The 19761-nt window shown below is 46.0% G+C and overlaps 1 protein-coding gene across 1 annotated transcript in view; it reads right to left on the minus strand.

Moving 5' to 3' along the window:
- The window catches only part of GYS1 (glycogen synthase 1), a 36562-nt gene extending 23856 nt beyond the window's left edge, over window positions 1–12706 (minus strand). The window contains exons 1-2 of the mRNA XM_066607886.1: window positions 12446–12706; window positions 2338–2519 (exon numbers count right to left, since the gene is read on the minus strand). Coding sequence (XP_066463983.1) covers window positions 2338–2519; window positions 12446–12566 — 303 coding nt within the window. The 5' untranslated portion in view covers window positions 12567–12706. The remainder of the gene's footprint in view (window positions 1–2337; window positions 2520–12445) is intronic.
- Window positions 12707–19761: the final 7055 nt, after the last annotated feature.

A 19761-nucleotide genomic window follows, 5' to 3' on the forward strand; every position in this document is an offset into this window, starting at 1 on the left:
GGACAAAGAGGAAGTAGCAGCTGCAGAGTGCAAGACAAACACACAGATGCTGGTTCTAATAAGTATTATATATCACCCCAGTGCTGGATTTACAAGAATTAGTGAGTATAATGTCCACCATGCCGCTCCTCTGTATAAGGCCTCATGTCCACGGGGAAAATCAGGCCCGCCGCAAATTCTTCATGCAGAATCCTGCAGCGGGTCCCTCCTTTCCCACGGATATGAGGCCTAAAAAGAAGAATTACTTACCTGTCCGGACGCTGCGGATCTTCCCTCCATTGCGGACGGATCTTCTTTCTTCGGCCCGGCGGATGTGCTCAGCACGCCGGCAGCGTGCCGCATGCATGCACTGTGCACTTTTTTTTTTTTTTTTTTTTAAACTCCTGCTCTCCCGCACGCAAAGAGCAGAAATTCAGCTGCGGGTGTGCTGCGAATCCAGACGGCTTCCATAGGATTCAATAGAAGCTTGCGGGAGACCCGCACTAAGATTGCGCATGCTGTGGGTGTTTTCCCGCACACACAATCTACGCCTCAGGGGAAAATGACATCCGCAGGTATTTAATTACCTGCAGGTGTCCAATACATCCCTTTGGGGCGTGGATCACGCTGTGGATTTTAAATGTCCACGGCTAAAATAACATGAGGCCTAAGAAAGATAGGGGTGCACAAGCTCCTCTTCTATGTGCGCAGTGTAAAGAAGACAGGACTGAGCTAATGAATTTCATAGCACACAATCACTGTTGGATCAGAAGAGATAATAGGAGTGCTGTATGAGGAGCTACTGGAGAATAAGGGGCCCATATACAGTTTTTGCACTGAAGCCCTCTGCGCTGTGTGTCTGCCCCTGCAAGGCCCTTCCCATGTCGCCTCTGCCTAATGAAGAGGTCTGTTATGTAAGTGACAGATATGCAATAGATCTTGTGTAAGAGTTTATACTACATTACTGGAATGCAGCCTTTGCATAAGAGAGACCGACTGCAGAGTCAGGTTTACAAGGAGCTTTCCCTAAAGTCCAACTACTTCTTAAAGTCCAACTACTACCTCTTCTTATAGCCAGTATGAACACAACTGGAGATGGCAATCCTTGGCTTTAGGGAATACGAACAAATCCTCCCAACGCAAAATCAAGGTGGTCCCCATATAAAGCCGATGTATAAGATCAGTTAGGCTCTACAAGCTCCTGGCAGAAATGGATATACGGCTATACAAGCAGAAAATCATGAAAGTCTTGACCAAGATCAAGGGTATCTGTTATCAGTGGTTTTGAAAGGTGTCAGAGTTGGAGCAGGTAAACAAGGGGGATAAAACCCAGCAGTGCCACTAGGCCAGGTACTGTGAAAGCTCTAGGTGTGAATAGTGACCTAGTGGGCACCAGAAAAATCACTTAAGACATGGAAACCCACTTGCTGAATTGGGAGCAATCGCACACGAAAGTCTTCTTTCACTATTAACCCTTTCCAATCCAATTTGCATACTGGTTTTCCTAGGGGGCTTACTCTTTTTCTGCTGTTATACAATGGCGCTATCTGCTGGCTAAAACCAGTACTGCATAATGTGACACGTGGGATAGGCTCCGACAGCAGAGAGGCTGGCAATATACAGTAAGAAAACCCCGACGGACGTCTTCCATCATCGGAGCTGTACAGCCTTAATTCATAATGTCTTAAGATGTCAGAAAGTGGATTGGAAAGGGTTAAGCTTATGCTTACACAACCAAAATCTGTTTCAGAAAAATTTGAAAGGGATTTCAAGGGAAATTGTGGATTTTTTAAAATGCGAATTATACACAGACCACCAATTTGATGTAGGCACCTCATCAAGTGACAAGACAATATTTTCAACAACCATCACTTCAAAATCTGCACCATATGGACTACAGTGTGGATTTTGGCACCTTATACATGCAAATTCCATGTGAAGATAGTATAAAACCTTACAACACCATCTGAGCTCAGTCGAACGTGTAGGTGGCAAGCTCTTAAAATGACAGGCTAAAACAGGTTGTCTACAAGATTATGCAATGCAAGGCTACTGGTCCTTGAAACTTGCCAAGCCTTCCGGCTTGATGGTTCTGGTACAGGTTAGGGACCTTTCTCCTTTGATAGAGGGTTTGCGATGAATGGCATTCAGAGTACAACATTTTTGTGCTTTCTTCAAACAAAGTGCAATCGTTGGCGTTCAATCAAGACATTGCAAGTCATTAAGTCATCCCATAATCAAAAACTGATCCGAAACATTGCCATGGGAGAAACCAAGTGTTAGAGCAGTCTATATCACCTTAAATACCTGGAGGCAGAGCCAACACAAATGTTACGAAACCAAGTAACCTCTTCTCACCTTACATCCCTTTGAGTTCATGGAATCTAGAGTACGCTTGATGGCAGGATTTGGAGGCTCAATCAACTCAACCTGAGTCCGGACATTGTGCTCGAAGTAGGGTCCGATGAGAAAGTAATTCTCTCCCCATTCATCTGTGGTGATCTTGGCTTTGGTCTGTATAACTGTATAGATTCCACCCACTAAAGAAAAAAATAAATAAATAAAATTCTCTTAATCAAAAACCAACAGGGAGGACACTGTGAAACGAGGCATATATTCATAGGTATGCCATAAATGCAAAGACATGAAATCAACAATCCAAGACAGGAAGGCAACAGAGAAAACATACCCTAGCACCCATCTGCCTGCTGACATAAAACAAAAAAAAAACAAAAACCAAAAAATGGAACATGTCTGATAGCAACATGGCCCATGGTGGACCTGTGCAAAGTCGGCCTTCATACATAAAGCTAGCAACTCTACAATAACTCCAGGGGGCCTGGAGTTCCAAAACTTGCTATAGTAGTATAAGGCCCCCTGTCCACGGCCGTGATGGAATACTGCTAGTGATATTCCGCCGTGGGGGAGCAATGTCAGTTCTCTGCTGTGAGAATTGCCACGATTTGAAACCCGGGAGCGAAGAAACGCTATGATTCTCCACTAGTGGGCAGGGGGCCGCGCTTTCCATAGCAACGCTATGGAAAACGTTCACTGCGTTACCCGCAGCCATATTATCGCCGTGGGTAACGCAATGAACTATCGGTCGTGGACAGGAGCCCGAAGACTGCTGAAAATAATTTAGATGCATCAGATGACTAAACTATAGTGGGGTCCCTTGAGCAGGTACTCCCCACTAATTCCCTATATAAAGGAGGCATGGTGCACTGGTCACAGAACTGCAGAACTTCAAATGTGTGAAGTTATTTTCCAGTGTGTATGAGCCTGTATGTAGACATCACAGAGTCCGGCCAAGTGATGCGCGTAGTGATCAGTACAGAATGTTCTATAGTGATGGAGCTATGTTTGGTACCTACGAACATGGAAGGGATCCAAGTCACCCACACATGGTTCAGCAGTTTTAACTAGCGCTTGAGGTATGAAAATCCTCACTCTGGTGTGCCGGTATCATGTGCAGCATACTGCGGAGCCAAGAACATCTCACAGGATCAGGGAGATTGACGCCACCTCTGTCATGCGTTAGGTTAGCGATCTTGTGTTTTGTAATCCTAGGCCCGGTGTGCGGAGTGATTGCCTTACCATAGAAGCCAACAAATAAGTGCCCGATGAGTCCTAAGGGCAAAAACCTGTACTAATTAATTTCCTGAATTACATACACACTATATATTTTTATTGCAGACTAAGGAGCATCATCACTCAGATCACGATGTATAACTGGCCTGTACACTGGTGTTATAAGTCTGCAAGTTGAAGCCTAGCCACATTTTTCATACGGCCGACGACCTTTTAGTCACCATGTAGCCTGAGCCCAATGTTTAAAATGCAGTTGACTATATAACATCCATCCACTTGTCTTCATACAGTACTACGGTAGTAGGATTATGAACCAGCTAAGCTTTGATAACCCAACTAAGAACTTCCATGGACACTAAAAGACGTAGTGGCCAATAGTAATATTTTTTAATCACACTGGCTACCTGTCCCTGGCATCTGTGCCCATTCTTCGGAGACCAGACCGCCTCTTTATGGGCGCGTTCACCAGTCGCTGCTTTGATACAGATCAGCACATTTCAAGTCAAATTGAAAAGGTGAAATCTCCTGCAGATCGATATCAAAATCCGCAGCAAATCAGTAATTTTTGAATGCATCCTAAAGGGCATTTTCCCCATTAGGACAACCTCAGCTATATCAAAGCATATGGACACCGCAGCATCCCTTATAGCAGTCTATAATCTAATGGTTCCCGCACAATAAGCGTGGCCAGTCTAAAACACCCTACTATGCTTTTTTGGCTTAATATAGCATATTTTCTAATATTTAAGGAATTGCCACTTATGTAGGACTACCGTTTACCCACATGACTGCTACAAAGTGCACAAGTGCATGCTTCTACTTCCTCCGCCGCCATGTGAAGTATGCGACATGGCCTATAAAAAACAGCAAGGTATTTGTGACAGCAGAAGTATGCAGCCTTGAACTCACAGCCCAAGATCAGCTATAATTGTGCAAGCAGCTCTGCGGCACAAGTGGTCAAAGAAGCAGACATAAGCAACTGATGAAGCACATCAGGAATTAAAGGACAGCACTCCAGGTCCAAATCTGACGAAGGACTACATCTACATGGAGTCTGCATGGGTTTCCTTTAGGTACTCCCTTTTTGTCATCTCCATGTCTCCTAGCGATTTATAAGAGGGAGAGCCTATGCATTCCTTCTCCTCTATATAAAACATGTATTATAGCATACCATCTCTGACTTTACACATACCCCTGGAGGCAGTATAGGCCATGTGGACCATACATTTCAGGTTCCAAAAAGTAATGGACAGGAAAAGAAAACCCAACATGGCAAATCTAATTTTCAACACTTCACACCTCTGGTTGGAGGTTCCATCACACATCCAGCTAAAAATACCAGAAGAAAGCATTGCAGCACTTTTTCTTCCATCCAAAAGCCTCACAGCTGGACAGAAACCGAATGGACCCAATTGTAGCTAATGGGGTCTGTTTGGTTCAGTCCTAAAAATTGAGCCGTTTGGCCACAGGGATTCCTCTTTCCTGCTTCCCGAAAAGCTCATCCAAGTGCAGGTGTGAAACCACCCTTTACAAAACTGGCCAACAGTAAGACTGTCCTTGCTGCCCACAGGAACAAATCAGAGCTCGGCTTTAATTTTTTAAATGGCTGTGGTAAAAAGAAAACTGCAATGTGATTGGTTGCTGTGTGCAAAGATAGTCTTACTGCTACCCAGTTTTGAGAAGTGAGGCCAATGGCGTAACTATAAGGGATGCAGAGGATGTGACTGCACCCGGCCCCAGGAGCCCATAAGACCTCTCTTCTCCAAATAGCGATCCCAGTACTATTAATTATTATAGTTAGGGCCCCTGTTACAGGTTTTGCAATGGGGCCCAGAAGCTTCAAGTTACGCCTCTGAATGAGGCCCTATTTCAGATGAGAATCATCCAATGTGATTAATATATGCAGCTTGTACAGTTCTGTTATCACCAGACTATGTGATTGCCAGCCATGATACCACGGTATCAATCATAACTGGAATATTGCACAGTCACTGGCATTTGGCAAACAATATAAAAAGAGATTAGAGAAACCTCATAAGAGTAATATGTAAAGCAGAAACTTTCTGAAGTGTCCCAGAATCAATGCAATTAGTTAGAACCAAAGTTCATTCTTCATAGCAGCCATTGTGGGGACGTCAATACTCATCATACATTCAATACTTGGATTGTAAGACAATATTCGCTATATTAACAAATACAGACATTTTCAAGGACTCTCCAACTACAGCTCTACTGCTTGTCTAACATAAGAGGCTACAATTACAGGTTTGGTAAATCTTGCTCTCTGCAACATTACCTGTAGTCGTAATCTAAGGTATGCAGTGCTACCCCGTTACTCCAATGAGAAGAATACTCAGACATTGGATGGCTACAATTCACACTGTAGACACATATCTTCAGGATGGAGAAGCTTTCTAAAATCTATCCCCAGATAGTTTTAGTGTACTAGGAGGGTGGAAGGAGACACGAGGCAGTAGTGGTGAAACCGTATCGACTGGCTGCAATAATCTAAGCAGTTGATGCTGCCTTGGAGAGGAGTTGACAAGGCAATGTCATGGCGAAGATGGACATTTGTGACAAAATCAGTCTGGAGAACATTGGGTCTCTTATAGCCCTTAAGTCAATCATTTCCAACCAGTTTACTGTAATTGGTAAAAAAAAAAAAAAAGTGTTCCCCTTTTGAGGAAGTCCTTTCTCAATGACGCTCAATAAGGTGGTAGAAACAGAAGACTTCTCAGCTAAGCCCAGGTTTTGGACCAGATTTGTTTACTGGTTTATCAGCCCTCATGGAATATCTTTAAAAAGGCTAAACAACCAGCTTATCATCCTTGTTGCAAAACGGACACCTTTTAATGTATCTTCTGGCGCCTGACCAAGTTTCAAGGAAAACCAGGGATCCATCAAGCTTTGGTTGAAATAAGTGAAGAGTGTCTAAAACACATCCTTCTCATCAGTTCCCCCATATATTCCTTACTCCATTCAGTACCAGAACATTCATATAGAACTACTATGAACCCCATAAGCTTCCCCCTTTTCCCTTAATCACATTCAGCTGAGATATAGATACTTATGGCCAGGGTCCTCATATAGAAGTCTTTTGGATCTCTGGTGATTTTCTTTCTTGATCAGTTTAATATGAGGGGCAGCAGAAAAGGAACAATTGCAAATATACCCCTTGTCCCATCTACCTAACCTGTAACAGAATTTGGTCTTAAAACTGGAGGGTCGCTTTAAGGCATACAAAGGTCATAGAGGGGGTCCCCAGTTGAGGACTTCCCATCCTTCCGATATGAGCCAGAATGGTGAGCCGCTCTGGCAGACCTTGAGTGATCATGTATTTCCTGGACGGCCAATTCTATATTGCATGGAAGTATATAGGCAGACATGACTTCTTCAGGGTCTAGCTTATCTAACCGCTGGCGACAACCATTTAACTCAACCTTCATTACAGGGGTTGTTTCATAACAAATGATTTGCATCTTAAAGAACAAAACTCGGACTTGTCATTGTGCCTTAGCAGATTAATAAGCAGAAGTGATGAAACTAAGTGGTGAGATGGCAAATCCTGACTATCAATGTGGGTTGTGGAGTGTATGCTCAGGACGTGTACCTACCTGAAGTAGAGAACACCTACTATTCTTCTATAATCAAGACCTGCAATTAATGCCGTTTCCCTGCCAGGAAGCCATACAATGGCATGTGGCAAACCCAGCCTTCATGCACAGTGTTTGCTGAAAGAGCTGGCTCTGCCTCAAGCAGCACACATTCTAACAGTGCACTTCCCAGTCTCCTGGACACCGGAAGCAAGTGGCATTCATCTGCCGCTATACCCATAGGGGTCACACCCCCCAATATGTGCCATCACTGAGGAGAAATAGGACTGGGCGAATTCCACACATTTTCTTCTAGCACATTTGTATAAAAAACACTTTTCAAAATGTTTATTACATTGTAACCAAAATTACACATCTGCCGTTTAACCCTTTCGTGACCAATGGTAACTGATGTGCCTGCATCCAGGTCACATTCTGCAATTCTCCACAATTACACCATTTAGAGGAAGGGGGTGGTTATTTTTATGGCATTTATTGTGCAGTAAATTGACAATTTGTCTTTATTCTGTGGGTCAGTACAAGTACAGCAATACCAAATTTATATAAAGTTTTTATATATACATTTAATCTTTAAAAAAAGAAAATGGTGTTTTTTTTAAGGGGTGGGGGCAACTGTATTTTGTAATGGTACCATTATGTAAAATAGAAGACTTGATAGATTTTTATTTTATTTTTTTCTTGGAGATTGAGTGACCAAACAAGCGAATTCTGACATGGTTATGTCTTTCTTCTAACGAAGTTAATCATGTGGGATTAATAATGTGATCTTTTAATAAATGCATGTAGCAATACCAAATTTTGTGTTTTTTTTAAACATTTTTTGGATGCAACAACTTGAAAAAAGTTTATTTTCCTTTTAATATTTTTTAAAATTTTACAATTATAAAAAGCTTTCTTTTATCTTTATATTACTTATTTTTACTTCATTTTTTTTTTTTTATTAGTGCCCGTAAGGGACTTGAGCTTGCAACAGTTTGATCACTAATACACTATAATGCAATATTTAACCCTTTGCAATCCAATTTTAGATTCAGGGTGTCCTAGGGAGTTTTCTCTTCCTGCCATCATACAATGGCACCACCTGCTGGCTAAAGGCAGTACTGCGGTATTGGACATGATGGAGAGGCCCCCTGACAACAGAGCGGCCAGTAATATACAGTAAGAATACCCTGCTGGACGTCTTCCGACATCGGAAGCTGTACAGCCTTCAATCAGAATGTCTTTAGACGTCAGACAGTGGATTGGAAAGGGTTAATAGGCAAAAAGATCATGACAGCCCTGGGAACTTTCAGAAGTCCCCAGGCTACTGTGACACTCCCCGCGATCTTATCACGGCTGTGCCGTTGGGCACATTTAAATCCCAGCCTGGACATTTAAATACCGCTGTCAGGACTGACAGTGGCACTTAAAGGGTTACCTACGAACAGTTTTCTTTAATAGCGACCGATGCGGGCAGAGGTCAGTTGATGCCCACTGTGTATAAAGCAGGTTCGACTCCGGATTTTGCTCTATATACAGCATAAGCTGTGTATGACTAAATGCATACTAACCACATGGGGTATGAGCAGTTAGGATGTATAAAGTCGCATGTGTTACCTGATGGGGTTGAAATCGCGAACATTGAAGTAATTGTCTGGAAGTTTGGCAAACTGACCTGATCTAGCAGGAAATGTTTCACCTCACCTGTTAACCCTTTCCAATCCAATTTGTATCCTGGTTTTCCTAGGGACCTTACTCTTTTTCTGCCATTACACAATGGCGCTATATGCTGGCTAAAGCCAGTACTGCATGAGGTGACACGCTGGATAGGCTCCGACAGCAGAGAGGCTGGCAATATACAGTAAGAGAACCCTGACGGACGTCTTCCAACATCAGAGCTGTATAGCCTTAAATCATAATGTCTTCAGAGGTCAGACAGTGGATTGGAAAGGGTTAAAGCATCACTGACCTGTAAACCTGCTGCCCCTCCAGTGTGGCTGCTCTGGTGATCCCCGACTGCCTGTGTGTATTTTCAAGCTGTGCCGTACAACCACCATGCTCAATCAGTGGCCTCCATGGCTTCATGCCATACATGCTAGCATCACCGCTGAGGCATAATCACCTGGAGGTACAGCACATCACTGCAGGAAAGTAAATGAAGACAAGCAGGGATCACGGGAGCGTCAGCGCTGGAGCTGTGGGAGACACAACATGGCAGTAAGGTTATTTTTTTGCTTTAGAACTGCTATCAGGTTCACTTGCCAAACTCCTTTAAGAGCATACCAAGTACATATGACAATGGTCGACAATCAAATGAAGCTGTACTGCCCTTCCTACACTGCTGACCCACTGTGTTACAGCAAAAAGCCAAATTAACCATTTTAGCTCAACATGCCCTGTAATCTAGCGATCGTGGTGGTCCTACTGATCTGACAAAGGAGGGCACCATTAGGGTCATACATAAAGGGGGACACTAGTATTGTGTAGAAAGCACTAAGAGGGGCACTGGGGCAGCAGCATGGAGAGTTTGTATGCACAGACAATTTATGGTTAGAAGTAGTCATAGTGGTCTGGACCCAGGTGAACAAAAGGGAAAGTGAATGACCACAACCATAGAAGGCGTCACCTGTGATGTAACTGCACTGTTTTCACTCTTTTCAATGCTGAGCTGGTATCTGACCATTAGTTGGTGATCGCATCATTTGCTGGTATATCACCAAACATAGCAGCTCTATCTAAGCCTGTTGTGTTGTAAAAGTTTTCTTAGAGATATGATGTCTCCAATTATACAATTTAGCGGAGGAAGACATACAGCAGGTCTTGGGGCCCGTGCCACTGTTCTTTGTAGACTCAAGCAACGTCCCTGGCTGCTAGTGCTGCATAAATAGGTCACTTAAGAGACCCAGCAGGACGTTATGGGCAAGCTGCAGAAGTGAAGGGAAATTGCATGAGCGAGGCTCAAACTAAACTTCTGCACCAGGGCCTATGAGCCTTTAGTTATGCCCCAGATGCCAATGTCTCTGGTTAGGCAACTCCTTTACAGTATGGGTCACAAAAGTGAGTTTCCCAAGATATGAGTGGAATTGCTGACTTCAGCGGACAGGACAACCTGTGGATTCTTATCTGTCTTACAACCTATGAGAATTCTAAGGGTGCTCTTACACGAGGTGCAGCCCAGCAATCACCGGGAGGATGCTAGTGCTCATGTAATAGCAGCCCAAGTAACAAACCTATAAGGGTTGCAATAAACTGACCATTTGTAGCGCTGTTGTGCGTTTTTAACTATTAAGCATTAGCTGCAGTCCTCACATTGACATTCAACTGCATGTATTGTGCAGCCTGCAGCAGCTCCGTGGTTAAAAATCAATTAGTAGCCCTAGAAAAAGTCCCCGTGTCGCCCTGACCTGATATGGTTACAATGACGTCCTTTAGCTATGGTGAGCATTTCATGCTTCTTGCAGATTCCTATGAGGCCAATTTCAGAAGACTAATACACCCACATATTTGGGTAAGCATTACAGACCCAGTGTGGTTCTACTGGAGGGCACTTACATGCCCATAGGTTTGTGGCAGTAGAACTGCAGGCAGATGGGGTGATGAACCTGTATCCGTATTACAGAGGCAATGTACACATCCCTACAAGAGATTTTAGAACACGCTATAACAGTCTGTGAGGCACCATCAGGACAGTATACAGATCCCACTAGATCATGACTGGCTCCATCATCGACTCCGCTGCTATCAGTTAATGAAGTGAACTATAACTAGGTGACAGCTCCTCCCCCCCGATTGCCACGAACTCTCGCTGCGCTCCCCCCCCCCCCCCGATTGCCGCGAACTCTCGCTGCGCTCCCCCCCCCCCCCCGATTGCCGCGAACTCTCGCTGCGCTCCCCCCCCCCCCCGATTGCCGCCAACTCTCGCTGCGCTCCCCCCCCCCCCCCCGATTGCCGCCAACTCTCGCTGCGCTCCCCCCCCCCGATTGCCGCGAACTCTCGCTGCGCTCCCCCCCCCCCCCGATTGCCGCGAACTCTCGCTGCGCTCCCCCCCCCCGAGTGCCACGAACTCTCGCTGCGCTCCCCCCCCCCCGATTGCCACGAACTCTCGCTGCGCTCCCCCCCCCCCGATTGCCACGAACTCTCGCTGCGCTCCCCCCCCCCCGATTGCCACGAACTCTCGCTGCGCTCCCCCCCCCCCCCGATTGCCACGAACTCTCGCTGCGCTCCCCCCCCCCCCCCGATTGCCACGAACTCTCGCTGCGCTCCCCCCCCCGATTGCCACGAACTCTCGCTGCGCTCCCCCCCCGATTGCCACGAACTCTCGCTGCGCTCCCCCCCCCCCCGATTGCCACGAACTCTCGCTGCGCTCCCCCCCCCCGATTGCCACGAACTCTCGCTGCGCTCCCCCCCCCCCCCCGATTGCCGCGAACTCTCGCTGCGCTCCCCCCCCCCCGATTGCCACGAACTCTCGCTGCGCTCCCCCCCCCCCGATTGCCACGAACTCTCGCTGCGCTCCCCCCCCCCCGATTGCCACGAACTCTCGCTGCGCTCCCCCCCCCCCGATTGCCACGAACTCTCGCTGCGCTCCCCCCCCCCGATTGCCACGAACTCTCGCTGCGCTCCCCCCCCCCCGATTGCCACGAACTCTCGCTGCGCTCCCCCCCCCCAATTGCCACGAACTCTCGCTGCGCTCCCCCCCCCCCGATTGCCACGAACTCTCGCTGCGCTCCCCCCCCCCCGATTGCCACGAACTCTCGCTGCGCTCCCCCCCCCCCGATTGCCACGAACTCTCGCTGCGCTCCCCCCCCCCCGATTGCCACGAACTCTCGCTGCGCTCCCCCCCCCGATTGCCACGAACTCTCGCTGCGCTCCCCCCCCCGATTGCCACGAACTCTCGCTGCGCTCCCCCCCCCGATTGCCACGAACTCTCGCTGCGCTCCCCCCCCCGATTGCCACGAACTCTCGCTGCGCTCCCCCCCCCCCCGATTGCCACGAACTCTCGCTGCGCTCCCCCCCCCGATTGCCACGCACTGCATGTCTGTGCAGTTAATATGTGTCAAGATAGAACATGCTGCGAGTCTTCTAGCGTATTTCACGCAATTTGCGTGAGTGGCAACATGGCAGATTGATACAGCGTATAGGTCTGTGCGCGAGCACCTATGGCTACGAACTGCAGATATGGAGGAAAACCCCACAAGTAAACCTGTTTTCCTGCAGTGAAGTACAAGGGCATTACACAATGCCAAAGAGGAAGCAGAAGTGCAGGCATGGCACATGCCACTCACCTTTATTGGCCACTTCCCATGCCACCTCGAACAGCACAGAGTTGTCCAGGTCCAGGTCATCATCCCAATCATCCAGCCCGTTGAGCGAGGTGACTGATAAGCTACGTGCCAGGGGCATCATGCACGGTGCACAAGGTAACCTACAGGCAGGATGGGCAGTCCTTGAGATGCCAGCTCCTATGCAGCGCTCCGGGCAATGACAAGCGGCTCCTAGCTAGCTGCCTCCCACTAACAGCATGTACCACCGAGGAGAGGCGGGGCCAGCGCTCCAGCCCCCTGTATAACCGTACCTCGGCCTATGAGCGACGAGCCTCGGAACAGCCTCTGATTGGTGGAGAGGAGCCGGGCTCTACAAATGTCATGCCGTACGTGCGGTAGCGGTGGAGGGCGGTGATTGGTTCATTCTCCTGTCAGTCATTGTGATTGACAGACCATGACCGCTGTCTACGTGCGGGAGAAGTGACTGCGCAATTCTGGAGGCGAGTCGGTAGTTGTGTCGTATGTGCCGGTCATGACGGCCTGTCACACGGCTCAGCTTGTACCTGACGAGCAGAACGTATCACCCGCACTGTGTAACTTGTTCCCTCCTGATGCCAATCTAGCAGTAGCGGCTGAGCAATAGGAAATATGTTATCATTTATGCCAATCTAGTGCCAACCTGCCCGGCACATTGAAGCCACTGAGGCACTTCATTTATTGGGAAGCGAGAAAATCAAGCGATTTTCGTGCACAAAACATCCATAAAACACGTTATTTGCAGGGGGGTGTTCTCTCATGGTGATGCTGTGAGATGGAATAATCGCAGCGTGTTCTATTTCCGTGAGTCTCACAGAATAAGCAGATGTACAGTCTGCCGCGCGTTTCACGTTCTGGAGATCAGCAGTGAGACCCCCACCGATCAGCAAGTTACCCCCTCCTATGCAAAGGAGATAACTTACTATCTTGGTATAACCCATTTAAACATAATGATTTTTTTTACACAAAATTGCCCCTGGTAAAAGGCCCTTAAGGGGTATTACCACTATAAGCACTGGTGTAACTATAGGGGATGCAGTTGCACCCGGGCCCGGGAGCCTTAGGGGGCCATAAGGCCTCTCTTCTCCATATAGGGAGCCCAGTACTATGAATAAAGCATTATAGTTGGGGCCCTGTTACAGGATTTGCATTGGGACCCAGAAGCTTCATGTTACGCCTCTGACTCTAACGTGGCCTCAAACATCCCAACCCCACGTATGTCGCTGACATGCAGAGAATTATGGGATTAGAACTAATATTGTGTAGGACCCCCTCTAGCCTGGCTAAGTGCGGCATCTCGACATGGCATCAATTCCACAAGTGGATGGAAGGAGTCAGGAGGGATGTTAGGCCATACCGTCTGGATAGCCAACCACAGCTGTGCAGTATTTGTAGGTGTAGGATATCCCATTAATGCTTGGATTGGGCTCATGTCAGGTGAACATGCAGGACACACCATTAGTAGGAACTCTCCAGAATGCTCCTTAAACCAATTCTGGGCAACTTGTGCCCATGCCATGGTGCATTAGCCTGTTGGAATATGCCATCATTGTCGTATGAATATGCCATGTCTATGAAGGTCTGCAAATGGTCATCAAGCTGTGAAACGTAGTGGACACCGGTCAATGACGAGTTTAGGTGGACCAATGATCCCAACCTGTGCCTGGAGTTAAGAGAAGGATAGCGCTGTGATGACAAAATGCAATATCCAGAAGGCATTACAAGCAGTGGCAGCATAGACAGGAATAAATATTACAAAAGCAACATTTTTATTTCTCCATAGTCTTTATAAAATGGTAGGCTATGTTTCGGCCCATAATTCAAGCTTGATAAAGGCTCATTATGGGCCGAAACGTAGGCTACCATTTTATAAAGACTATGGAGAAATAAAAATGTTGCTTTTGCAATATATACTCCGGTTTTTGCTGCCACTGCTTCTAACTTCTTCTGGACTGCATGGGGTCGTTTGGCTCTGACCTACTATAGTGGCGTGCATCTGCTTTCCACCTCACCCTGAGGAAGTATATCTTGTGAGTGCTGCTGTATACCTTCTCTTTCTCTGAAAAAGCAATATCTAGAGATAACAGACCAAAAAGAAGAAAGGGACAACTCACCTAATGTGACTAAAATACCACTAAGGACAAACTATCAGTCCTATAGTCCCGCATGGCCTCGAAATAACAGTCATGTCCCAGAATGGACGCCCTGCCCAGCTGATGGATATCTACAATGGGAGAGCGTTCAGTGTACTTCCCCAAGATCCTAAGTGGCCTTGGTCATAATTGGTAGTGCAGAAAAACAAGAGAAAATGTGTATATCCTGGCGCTCAAAGGCACAGCAGAAATAAGTATGCAATTGATGAGAACGAGATAATAAAATCCAAACTTACATGGGGGTGGTGAAACTCAATGAAACCCCCTACATCCCGGATGGCTCATGAATGTTCATTCATTCAAAACAGAAGCTATAGGCGCCAGTCAGCAAAACCCAAATGTATTCTGCAACCAGTGGAGAAATGATGCAACGTGTTTTGGTGCCAAGCTTGTACCATCTTTCACCACCCCATGATTAGCTCATTCTCTTCAGTTACATGTTTATTCCTCCTACACCTTTGAACGCTTGGATATACATGTTTTTTCTTCTTTTTCTGCACTACTTTATTGATAGCCGGGGTCTGCACCGCACATGAACCTTACCCTACAGTTGGTATGAGACTCATCGGACCAAGCCACATATTGCCAGTCTTCTAGGGTCCAGTTAGCAATATCATGAACCACGGCACTGTCCACTGTGGGTGGTAATACCTTCTATGACCCTGTGAATGGAGGAATGTTAAATACAACTTTGGAAATGGAATGTCCCATCCGTCTGGCACCTGCCATCATACCTAATCTGAACTCCAATCATTCCAGTTGATTTCAATGGGTTCAATCACATGAGCACAATTTGCATGAGCATTTTGTTTGCACAAAAAAATGTGCAACATGTTCTATTCGAAATAGCACATATTAAACTTAATTGCCCATTGAAATCAATGGAAGCATGTTTGCATTTTTTTTAATGCAAATATGCAGGGCATGTGATGCCTAAAAAATACAGTTAAATATGTACACATGCAAGAAAATCAACGACCATCGTGCAAATACGCAGTGCAAATATGCGCGTTAATATGCTCACCCATGTGAAGCCGGCTTTATACAGGTGTGGGCATTCCCATGCTGTCACCAGAAGTAACGCTATTTCATAATAAATGTATATACTGCTATCCCGTGACTTTTGGCATGTCAGTGTATGTTACGCATTGGCCATTATTTTATGCAGTTCTTACATTTTCAGTAAGGTGATTTTCTCATTGGTGCCAGTCATTTCCGGTCTGCAATAGTAGACTTTGTGTTGTGCCTCCACATGCCTCCTAGCTCACAACTTCTCAGGGCATGCCCACATGACGTAGTGACGCAGCCAGGCAGACACACTGAATGCAGTCTGTACTATTAGCATTACTGCACAGGCGAGTCTGCATCACGATCATGTACTGGGGATTTAGTCAAGAGGAAAGGGAAACCGTACAATCGTGACTACTACCGTGTTTCCCTGAAAATAATACCTGCCATGAGAATAAGTCCTACCCTAATGTTTTGGGATTTTTAGGGAGGCGTAAAATATAAGCCCTACCCCAAATATGAGCCCTAGCTGCATTACATTAGAAAAAAGAATACATTACCTAGTAGGCTCGAGCCAAGTCCCTCCCGCTGCTCTCCGGAACTCCGTTGCGCTTCTTGTAGTCCTCGGCCGCCTACAGAAGATCACTTCAAAGTTACGGGATTCATAAATCCCACCTCCAGGAAGTGATGGCTCTGATTGGTTCAATGCAGCGCTGCATTAACCAATTAGAGCCATCGCTTCCTTTAGGCGGGATTTATGAATCCCCTAACCAGGAAGTGATCTTCTGTGGGTGGCCGAGAACTGCAAAACGGGAGTCGAAGCGCCAGAGAGCAGCGGAAGGGACCTGGACAGAGCCTGCTAGGTAAATAAGACATCCCCTGAAAATAAGACCTGGTACTTCTTATGGGGCAAAAATTAATATAAGACAGTAACATAACATAGTAGTAACATAGATTGTAAGGCCGAATGAAGACAATGTCCATCTAGTTCAGCCTGTTTATCCTCCTGTGTTGTTGATCCAGAGGAAGGCAAAAAAACCCCCAAGAGCAGAAGCCAATTAGCCCTTTTGGGGGGAAAATTCCTTCCCGACTCCCTAATGGCAATCAGACTAATCCCTGGATCAACCCCTAATATTTAATATATAAGACAGGCTCTTATTTTCAGGGAAACACGGTAGATAACCCCTAGAGACAACATGGGTAAAGAGATTTGGAACAAGAGAAGTAATAACAGGCAAATGGCGCATAATAAAAACAGACAAACATACTAGATATTATTCTTTAGCTATTAACTAATTCCTAAAGGGAATCTCAGCTGATGCAAAACTGCTGATAGAGCTACGTAGGGGCTGGGTGAGAGGTGTAAAGTTACCTTTAGCCATATTTTTAGGATCACCAGTACTCAGGAAAATAATTTTGATTTGCTTGCATGTCACTGCTGCAGGTACTCTGGAGGCAGGCCTTCTCCACAAAGTGCTCTCTGCTCCATCCATTACGCTGCTCCACAGCTCTGATTGATAGTTGTAATGTCTATTCAGCTGGAAGGCTCAAAATCCATGTCGGCCTACTGCGATAAAGTATGTATCTTGTATGTGTACCTTATATGTACAATAGATCTGCGCAGATCGGTCATCTACTGCCCCCAGATGACTGTTGAAGTTCTTTTCAGTATGCTCTTGGCTATTGCTCTTGCTGAGAGATATACCTACAACTCACCGGAACTACCAGGCCATCAGATACAACCGGATCTGCTCCATCCCAACAGACCGAGATGAACATTTATACCATCTTAAAAGGACATTTTTAAATCAGGGCTACCATCCCACCTCAATTGATGACCAAATCACCAGAGCAAAACGGATACCCAGAAATCAACTACTCCAATACACAGAGAAAGAAGCTAGAGGCACTAAAGAAAACCGCAAAGAAACTCCACCATACCCTACACAAGGAGCACTGGCCCTTTAAAAAATAATGCAGGAGAGATCATTGATGATGACGGAGGGAAAGCAAATCTACTAAACAGTTTCTTCTCAAGTGTATTCACAAACGAAAAGGAAATGCCACACGAAATGCAGGGGAATAAAATGAACCCCTCACAAAATAGGAGGAAGTGCGGAAGCGACTAAAGAAGACTAAAATTGATAAATCGCCGGGCCCAGATGGATTACACCCAAGGATACTAAGGGAACTAAGTGACGAGATAGCTAGGCCGCTATATCTAATATTTCTAGACACTATCAAGACGGGTGTAGTACCATTGGATTGGCGCATTGCCAACGTGGTTCCAATTTACAAAAAAGGGAGCAAAAGTGAGCCTGGTAACTACAGGCCAGTAAGTCTCACTTCAGTAATGGGAAAAATTTTCGAGGGGATTCTGAGAGACGCCATCGATGAGTACCTCAAGGAAAACAAGGGAATAACTCCTCACCAGCATGGATTCATGAAGGGTCGCTCATGTCAGACAAATCTGATCAGTTTCTACGATGAAGTAAACTCTAAGCTGGACTAGGGAGAATCTATTGATCTCGTATATCTGGACTTCTCTAAAGCCTTTGACACCGTGCCACATAATATGCTAATATACAAAATGAGGCAGCTCGGACTGGGCGAAAACGTGTGTAATTGGGTAAAGAATTGGCTCAATGATAGAAAGCAGAGGGTTGTAATAAATGGTTCGTACTCTGATTGGACCACAGTCGCTAGCGGGGTGCCACAGGGTTCAGTATTAGGCCCCATTCTGTTCAATATATTTATCAACGACCCGATAGAGGGGCTGCACAGCAAAATATCAATATTTGCAGATGACACAAAATTATACAATATAATTAATGCAACGGAGGACAATGTGCGGCTACAAACGGACCTGGATAAGCTGGGGGCTTGGGCAGAAAAATGGCAAATGAAGTTCAATGTCGAAAAATGTAAGACTATGCACATGGGCAGGAGAAACGGATGTCACCAATATTCACTTAATGGGGTACTGCTAGGGAAAAGTGATATGGAAAAAGACCTGGGGGTACTAGTGGATAGTAGACTAAACTGGAGTAACCAATGCCAGTTAGCTGCTGCAAAGGCAAATAAAGTCTTGGGGTGCATTAAAAGAGGTATAGGGGCGAAGGATGAGAACATTATCCTTCCATTATATAAGGCACTAGTCAGGCCTCACATGGAATACTGCGTACAATTCTGGTCACCGGTGCTCAGGAAAGATGTCACAGTGCTTGAGGGGATTCAAAGAAGGGCAACTAAACTAATACATGGAATGACAGGACTGGAATACCCAGAGAGGCTATCCAAATTGGGACTATTTACTCTAGAAAAAAGACGGCTAAGGGGTGATCAAATAACTATGTATAAATACATGAGGGGACAATACAAGGATCTCTCCCAAGATCTGTTTACACCCAGGACCGCGACGGTAACAGGAGGACATCCGCTACGATTAGAGGAAAGCAGGTTTCATCACCAACATAGAAGGGGATTCTTTACTGTAAGAGCAGTTAGACTGTGGAACTCTCTGCCGGAGGAAGTGGTGATGGCAAAATCCATAGAGGAGTTTAAAAGGGGACTTGATGTCTTTCTGGAGAGGAAGGACATTATAGGATATAAATCTTAGGTTAATTGTCAATCCGGGTATACAGGCAGGTAGGAACTATTAGGGGTTGATCCAGGGATTAGTCTGATTGCCATTAGGGAATCGGGAGGGAATTTTTTCCCCAAAAGGGCTAATTGGCTTCTGCTCTTGGGGTTTTTTGCCTTCCTCTGGATCAACACAGGAGGATAGACAGGCTGGACTAGATGGACATTGTCTTCATTCAGCCTTACATACTATGTTACTATGTTACTATGACCGTCTGAAAACCATATTCCCGGACCCTCCGCTTCTGTGTTACGGGAAACCTCCTATTTTGAGGAACTTTATAATCAGGAGTGCATTGTCTCCCAGCACAAAAAGGAACTTATCCCTGTAATATAAGGAGCTGCAAGAACTGCTCACATATACTGACTGCGGACAGGATACAAATCCCCAACACACAGCACGACTATAAGATCCCGGGACATTCACATGTTCCATGTCCAATGTCGTGTACCTGATCCTATGCAGTAAATGTCCTGTTGGGGGTCTTTATATTGGGG

This window comes from Eleutherodactylus coqui, chromosome 6 (genome assembly GCF_035609145.1).
Source record: "Eleutherodactylus coqui strain aEleCoq1 chromosome 6, aEleCoq1.hap1, whole genome shotgun sequence".
Classification (NCBI taxonomy): Eukaryota; Metazoa; Chordata; class Amphibia; order Anura; family Eleutherodactylidae; genus Eleutherodactylus; species Eleutherodactylus coqui.